Genomic DNA, 8,694 nt, shown 5'->3' on the forward strand with positions numbered 1-8,694 from the left:
GTAGGGGAAGTTTTCTGTCATTATTTCTTCAAATAGGTTTTCAATATCTTGCTCTCTCTTGCACTCCCATAATTCAGATTTTGGTACTCTTGAAGTTGTCCCAGAGGCTCCTTACACTATCTTCATATTTTTGGATTCTTTTTTCTTTTTGATTTTCCGGTTGGGTGATTTTCGCTTCTTCGTATTTCAAATCTTTGACCAGATTCGTGCGATCCTCTAGTCTGCTGTTGGATCTCTGTATAATAATCTTTATTTCAGTCAGTGTATGCTTAATTTCTAATTGGTCCTTTTTCATATCCTTGAGGGTCTCACTAGATTTCTTGAGGATCTCACTAAATTTATCGGCGGTTTCTAGAAAATTCTTGAAAAACCTTGCAACCGTGGTTTGAACTCTATATCCAGTAGTTTGATTTCCTCCATTTCTGTCATCTGTGACCTGTTTCTTTGTGTCCACATTTTTTATGCTTCCCTGTGTTGATAGAGTGGCTTGGTGTGATAGGTGTCCTATAGGGCCCAGTGACTCAGCCTCCCCAATTACCTGTGGTGGACACTCTTGGTGCACCCCTTTGTGGGCTTTGTGCACAGTCTTGTTGTACTTAAGCCTTGATTATTGTCGTTATTACTGGGAGGAATTGACCTCCAGGCCAATTGGCTGTGAGAATCAGCTGTGTCTGCAGTGGGAGAAATTCTGTGCTGGAGACACCTTTATGGGGCAAGACTTGCTTCAGTGGGGCTTTGGTGCTCACTGAGTCTGCCCCCTGAGTGTGTCCCTTATGGATTGGAGGAGTTGTAATCTGGATGGCCCCACTCTGACCACTGGTTACACTGGCTCTTGGATCTCTAAGGAGGAGATAATTTAGCCTCTGCCTGAGGCTACCCAGCAGGAGCTATGGAGAGATCTGCAGATTTCTCTTCTTTGTTTGGGATTTTCAGGTGCCTAGATGAGGCCCAGCTGTGAAGCAATGCAAGCTGCTGTGGGGCCTTGGGCCTTCTTTTGGATGTTCTGGGTCTCTCTGACCCAGCTGCAGTTTGTTAGGTAATTGTAGATTGCAAAGGGCCAGGTCATTCATATGCAAAAACCTCTGCACACAGCTTAGGTGGGGCGGGGTCTCAGGGAATCAACAGGGCGGAGCAAACAGCTATGGCTGCTCCTCAGTCCTGCCCTAAGAGATCCTGGGTCTCAGTGTCCCACGGTAATTGCACCTCTGAGAGAAAGCCGCCCTCGAGTTCTGATAGCTGCCAGACAGTCCAGTTTCTCCCCGTATGAGTCTGGGTCCCCAGAGACTCTCCCGGAACTGGAGGTCAGAGCAGTTGGGAGCTTGAGCATCCCTCCCTATTGAAAAAGACAACCATCTCCTCAGTTGCCAGCCCTTTCCACGTACGCCTCTGTACCTCTGCACTTTACTTCCGCACCTCCTCTGAGTCTCAGTGTGCTTTTCTCTTTTTTTCTAGTTGTAGAATTTCCACTCAGCCAGCTTTCCTGTGGTTCTGGATGATGTCCATTTTGTCATTTAGTTGTATTTTTGAAGTGGTTGTGCAAGGCAGCAATTTCTTGTGTTTACCTTTGCCGCCATCTTGGTTTCTCTCCTTGAGGATGTTTTTAGCAAAGGCCAGCTTAGGAGTACCGTAATTAAGTTAATAACAATGTACCTACCTATATAGTTTTAAGTTTAAAAAATTTGGCTCTCAAAAGAAATTTCAGTCGTTGTACTGTTGATATTTGGCTCTATTGACTAATGAGTTTGCCGACCACTGTCCTAGCCAATTAGGAACATACTTCTGCCTACACCTCAAGGCCTGGGTCATGGGTGTCAGACCCCAAGCCATTTAGGGATAATGAATAATGAATATGAGAAAAGAAAAGGGAGAGGAAGGCTGAGAGAAGAGAGGAGCCATCTGATCTGGGTAGGGAGAGGGGAAACTTAGCCTCAAAATCAACAGCTGTGCTTTATCTGTGTGACCCTGGATCAGTTTCTTCATAGTGATATGGTTAGAATACAAATCCTGAAAACCATTATTTTCTAAAATTGTATTAAGGGAAAGAAGATGGGAAACGGAGACAATAGATATGTTGGGAGGTATTCACATATAAAGGCCCTCAATTGCTACTTAGAATCTGACAAAGAAATTCAGCAACTATCTGAGTAATGTTTCCTAAATGCAAAGTTACGCAAATATAGTGCCTGAAGCACTATAAATTCTATTTTAAAATTTTGTTTGAGGCAACCTAAAATATATCACTGTAAGTATATTCTGGTTCATTTCTAGGAATATCTTGTAACTGCAGGATGATTAAGTTTACAATCATGTAGTAGTGGTAGAGAATTTTATTTCCGTTAAAAGGTTGGAGAAAAATTGTTCTGGTATTTAATATCCACAGTCTAGACTTTCTTCATTTTATCTAACCCCAGTCACTTGCTATATATTTATGTTGAATTTCAAAACCAGAAATTTGAAGGGAAATAACACAAACTTAATTTGGAGTAAAAACTAGTGTGAGCAGTGCCTTTTTATTCCAAGATTGTGAGAGAAAGTAACATAAACTACATTTTGATTGTCTATATCTGAAAATGTGGCAAGAATTTCTTTGTTTATAAGTAAAAATAGGCATTATTTCTACGATCTATATTAGAAGTTGAATTAGGTCTCTTTGAGGTATTTATTAAGAGAAATGGATTTATAATTGTTGGTAAAAATAAAATTTAAACTTCATTTATTGTTTCCTCTGAAGTGGGTTTAGTGTATACACTTAAGTAATATTTTTCATATTACCGTGTCCAGTTTTAATTTTTTTTTACTTATATATGTACTACAAGGACTATTTGATATTTTCTGCCTTAAGTATTCATTTTGTATTAAATATTATGAGCTTACTTTTATTTATTTTTTAAAAAAATGTTTTTATTGATTTTTAGAGAGAAGAAGGGAAAGGGATAGAGAGATAGAAACATCAATAAGAGAGAAACATTATCGATCAGCTGCCTCCCACACATCCCCTACTGGGGATCAAGCCTGCAACTCAGGCATGTGCCCTGACCAGTAATCAAACTGTGACCTTCTGGTTCATGAGTCAACACTCAACCTCTGAGCCATACCAGCTGGGTGATCTTACTTTTAGAGTGAATGAATGCGAGATTGAGAAAATGATGGAGAGAGCTGATTTACTTGTTCTGTGCAGTAATGGTAAACATGGGTTGCAATCCACTTTTATTTTAAATGGACTCATGGAAAAAGCACAAATTAGAATTAAAACAAGTTGGCAATTAGGTCACATATTTTACTAAGCTGTGATTGGTAATATGAAAAGTAACTTCACAGTAGACAGTCATATTTCTTCAGGTTACAAAGGTCAATGAGAAGAGAATGGTGGTGCAGCTAAGCTAAAGATGGTGCAGGTATTTGAAGACTGTTTTTGCCTCATAGGTGTGCATTTATATTATGTCGGGGGAGAGGTCTATGCTGAGTGTGTGAGCGACAGCAGCATCTTTGTCCAGAGCCGGAACTGCAACTATCAGCATGGTTTCCACCTAGCCACTGTCTGCAAGATCCCCAGTGGTTGTAGCCTCAAGATCTTCAGCAACCAGCTCTTTGCTCAGCTACTTGCTCAGTCAGTTCACCATGGATTTGAAGTCGTCTATGAGTTAACTAAGATGTGCACTATCCGGATGAGTTTTGTTAAGGTAAGGAGTGCTTGCTTCCACACTGAAGATGGAAACTGAAAAACAAAAAAGGCATTCTTTGGTTGATGTGGAAGTTACATAGCCAGTTCTAGTAGACAGCAGGGGGTTTTTTTGGAAGTTTATTTCTATGAGTATGATCTCTCTTGTTTAGCAATTATAAGAAAATTCTTAAGCATAACACTTTTGGAGGAAAAACAACTTTAAGTAGTTATCTGATTTTTAATGCAGAAGATAAAGTGACAATAATATTTTTATAAGATGCAAGGCTATAGAGATTTTTCCAATCCTCAATTTGCCAAGCATGATTATCCTATATAATAAAGAGGTGATATGCACATTAACCCTCATGCCCTCACAAGATGGCTGCCTACGACCAGGCCAGCAGGGGGGTTAGTGAGGGATGATCAAACAACTGCACAAATTTTGTGCACCAGCCTCTAGTAACTTAATAAATGTTGATGAATTTGCCTGAATGAAATTAGAGACTCCTCTAACTCTTAGCATACAGGCAAATGGAGGAGGTAATATTCTATATAATAAAAGGCCAGAGGTGTCACAACTGAAATGACCAGAGACCAGACCACCATGGCCCTTCATGGGCTGGCCCTGCTCCCAATCAAGTGGTTACGGGCAATCAAGCAGGCATACAGAGTGGTTTAGGGTGATAAGGTAGGCAGGCCAGCTGTTAGTGGCGATCAGGTAAGCAGATGGCCCCTCACTGGGCTGGCCCCACCCCCAAGCAAGTGGTTAGGGGCAATGAGGCAGGCAGAGTAGTTAGTGGTGATCAGCTAGGCAGACCAGCGGTTAGGGGTGATCAAGTAGGCAGGCAGTGGTTAGGGGTGATCAGGTAGTCCGGCCAGCGGTTAGAGGAGATCAAGTAGGCAGACGGCCCCTTGCTGGGCTGGCCCCACCCCCATGCAAGCAGTTAGGGGTGATCAGGTAGGCAGGCCAGTGGTTAGGGGAGATCAGGTAGCAGACAGCCCCTCGCTGGGCTGGCCCCGCCCCCCAAGCAAGCAGTTAGGGGCAATCAGGCAGGCAAGCAGAGTGGTTAGGGGTGACCACATAGGCAGACCAGCAGTTAAGGGTGATCACGTAGGAGGCAAGTGGTTAGGGGCCATCAGGTAGACAGGCCAGCGGTTAGGGGAGATCAGGTAGGCAAGTGGCCCCTTGCAGGACTGGCCCTGCCCCCCAGCAAAGAAAGAGGGAGGCCCAGGCCAGCCAAGCCATCGCACCCCAGCCTGTCACCTGCAGAGGGAGGCCACTGCTGGCAGGGGAGGGGGTCAGCACTGCACAGATGGCAAGCAGTGGAAGCGGTGAGGATGGGGCCAGCTGCCTTGCAGACAGGGGAAGGAAAGCCCTCAGGCCAGGCCAAAGGTCCCTAACCGAGGGTCCCAGATTGTGAGAGGGTGCAGGCTGGGCTGAGGGACACCCCCCTCCGGCCCAGTGCACAAATTTTTGTGCACCCAGCCTCTAGTGTGTGTGTGTGTGTGTGTGTGTGTGTGTGTGTGTGTGTATATATATCCATCCAAACAATCAGTATGTCTTGTAGATGTTCTTCAAGTAAAATTTATTAGTCTTTTAAAATTACCATGAAAAATAATTGTCCAGTTTTTCTGTACTCAAATTATGTTTTTATTGTATTTTTAATTTTAGTAATTTTAAAAAATCAAGAATACAAATACAATTTAAAAACGACTTCTTGAAACTATTTCTCTTTTGTGATGACAAAGCAGTTTTATTCAGTTTTGCTGGTAAGCTGTAAAAAGCATTTTTACATTGTAAAACAATTAACTATTATCTGGAAATTTTTTCCAATTTCTGATGCTTTAGACTCAGCAGAGGGGATTAAATTGCCATTAATGAAAAATCATTTGAATTGTATGGTTATTTTTCCAGGTCTTTGTTTTTAAAATTAGGATGAAATACCAATACCTCAGAAGTAATTATTTCATTATAATATATACTTGCATAGAAATCTGATTTTCCAAAAATCAACCAGATGTATTTAGTAGATATACAACATTTAAATCATAAAGCTGCACAATTCACTGAAAACAAAGTCCCTAATATTTCAGGGACTTTAAAAAATTCTTAGCAAATATAACTACAGATGATCAGTTTAAAAGAAATTTTAAAGCTCTCATCACATTAAAGAAATGTGTAACAATGGGAGGTGATGGATCTTAACTAAACTTATCGTGGTAATCATTTCGCAATATATGCATATACCAAATCGTTATGTTGTATACTGAAAACTGATACAATGTTATGTATCAATTATATCTCAATAAAACTGGGGAGGGGGGAGACAGTACAAATTAAAAGAACATAAAATATTTCATTACTAATTTCATACTGATTATATATTGATTTGATAATATTTTGGATATATTGGATTGATTAAAACATTACTAGATTTTTAAAAATACAAATGAAATAAATTATAGATGACTAAACACTAGTGCCTATTATTGGGGGATGATAGACTAGATCATCTTTAAGGACTCTTTCAGCTCTAATTCTTACTAATTCTAGGGCTCATTTCATCAGTCAACAAATATTTTTGAGCACCTATCATGTGCCAGGTTAGGCACCATTCTAGGAACTGGAATACATCAATGATTATGCAAAGATCTCTGCCTTCATAAAATCAATATAATAGGAAAGAGAAACACAATAAACAACAGCTATAATAAAGAATTTGAATGTAAAGAAAAAATGCAGAGCAAACGAAATTGGAGTGCTGGGGAAGAGGTAGATTGCAGGTTTTAACGAGGTGGTTAGGGGAAGCCTCATTGAAGAAGTGAAACATGAGCAAAGATTTGAATGACACAAGAAAGATAGCCATAAGGATATCTGGGGTAAGAGCAGTAGACACACAGGGAAGGGCAAGCTCAACTGCAAGAAGCAAGAGCATGGCTAGGAATTTGTAGTAGCAAGGAGACTGGAGCATAATGAGTGAGGGTGATGTGAGATCAGAACTGTAACAGGGAATCAGATCAGTGCTTTGTAAGTCAGCCCAAGGGTTTTGGCTTTTACTCTAAAGAGAAGGGGAGCCATTGCAGGGATTTGAGCAGAAGATTTTCATGATCTGACTTAGGCTTTTAAAGGATCATTCTGGCTGTTGTGTGGATGCAGGCAAGGTTGGAAGTAGGAGGACCAGTTAGGAGGCTACAGCAATATTCAGATGAGAGATGATGGTTGCTTCCAGTAGGAGAGTTCTAATAGAAGTTGTGAGAAGTAGACGGATCTAAATGTGAAGGCTGACTTGATGTGGGGTATGAGAAAAAGAGAGGAGTTAGATGAAGTTTTCTTTAATCAAGATGGAGAAGACGCAGATGGCTCAGGTTTGGATACAAGCAAAGAGTTCAGTTTTAGTGAGAATAACTTTGAGGTGTTTGTCACACGTTCAATGAAGTACTGAGTAGGCAGTTGGATGTACAAGTTAGTCTGCACTTGGAGAGAGAAAGCTGAATTGAGAATGTAAATTTAGAAATTATCAGGTTATGGACAGCATTGAACTCCATGAGCCTGGATGATATCACCAACAGTTTGAGTTTAAACAGAGAAGATAAGGGGTTCCAGGATGGAGTCCTGGGACATTTCAACTTTAAAAGATGGTGGAGAATGGAGACAGGGGGAAGATGGCAGCATAGGTCAATGCCTGTACTCATCACCTCCCACAACCACATCAAAATTACCGCTAAAACAGAACAACCATCATCCAGAACCACCAGAAAGCTGGCTGAATGGAAGTCCTACAACTAGAGAAGTAAATAAGAAAGCACACTGAGACTGGTAGGAGGTGCAGAGGCATGGAATGGGCTGGTCCAGCACCCATGTGTGCCGCTTTTTTAATCGGGAGGGAGATCATCTCTGTGGAGGCTGCCAGGAGGAGCAAGGGGTCCCAGAACCACACCAGATTCCCAGCCCAGCATCCCAGAGCTGGGAAAAGAAATTCCGGTGGTCAGTAAGAACTACAGGTTGTAAAAACCAGTGTGGATTGGGGCTCAGTGACACAGAGGCTGCTGAAGACCCATCTGTTCCTCTTTAAAGCCCAGCACCACAAACTGAACTTACAAGATCCTGATTCCTCTGAGCTCCAGCACCAGGAAAGGTTCTGGGGGACACACACATACAAGGAGGAACTGGATTGTCTGGCATCAGGGAAGAAACTCAGGGTGGCTTTCTCCCAGACAGAGGTGCTCACAGGGATTATTGTTCCTATGCTGGGACCTCCCAGGTCACAGGGCTGACTGGCAACCATTTCTGTTTGCTCTGCCCTGGTGACTCCCTAAGATCCCGCCTCATCCAATTTGCAATTCCACCCAAGCTGTGTGTGTGTATTTTGCATATGAATGGCCTGTCCTTGCTCAGGCTAAAGTGTCTCAAACAAGCTGCAGCTGGGTCAGGGAGTCCCAAACTTATCAATAAAAGGCCTAAGACCTGGCACTAGCACCAGCCTGCCTTGCTTCATAGCTGGGCCTTATCTGGGCACTTCCAAACCTGATACAAAGAGGAGGAATCTGCAGATTTCTCTGTAGCTCCTGCTGGGTAGCCCCAGGCAGTGGCTGACTTTGCACTTCCCTGGAAACCCAAGAGCCAGTGTACCCAGTGGTCAGTGTCAGCCTATACAAGATTACAACCCTACACATCCATAAACAACACACTCAATGAGCAGACTCAGTAAGCACCAAATCCACACTGAAGCAAGTCCTGCTCCATAGGGGTGTCTCCTGCACAGCAGCTCTCCCACTGTAGTCACAGCTGGTTCTCACAGCCAATTGGCCTGGAGGTCAATTCCTCCCAGTGACACCAATAGCAATAAAGTCTCAACTACAACAAGACTGTGCTCACAGCCCACAAAAGGGTGGACCTAGAGTTCCCAACTCAGGTGATTGGGGAGACTGAGCCACTAGGCCCTATATGACACCTACTACACAAGGCCACTCTACCAATTCCAGGAGACATAGCAGCTCTACCCAATACATAGAAACAAACACAGGGAAGCAGA

General features: G+C 42.5%; 1 protein-coding gene across 1 annotated transcript in view; it reads left to right on the top strand.

Moving 5' to 3' along the window:
• Window positions 1-8,694, top strand: part of LOC102753282 (mothers against decapentaplegic homolog 9) — a 38,697-nt gene that overhangs the window by 22,306 nt on the left and 7,697 nt on the right. Inside the window, exon 3 of the mRNA XM_015572396.1 lies at window positions 3,424-3,680. Coding sequence (XP_015427882.1) covers window positions 3,424-3,680 — 257 coding nt within the window. The remainder of the gene's footprint in view (window positions 1-3,423; window positions 3,681-8,694) is intronic.

Source organism: Myotis davidii, unplaced genomic scaffold, assembly GCF_000327345.1.
Source record: "Myotis davidii unplaced genomic scaffold, ASM32734v1 scaffold789, whole genome shotgun sequence".
NCBI classification, from domain to species: Eukaryota; Metazoa; Chordata; class Mammalia; order Chiroptera; family Vespertilionidae; genus Myotis; species Myotis davidii.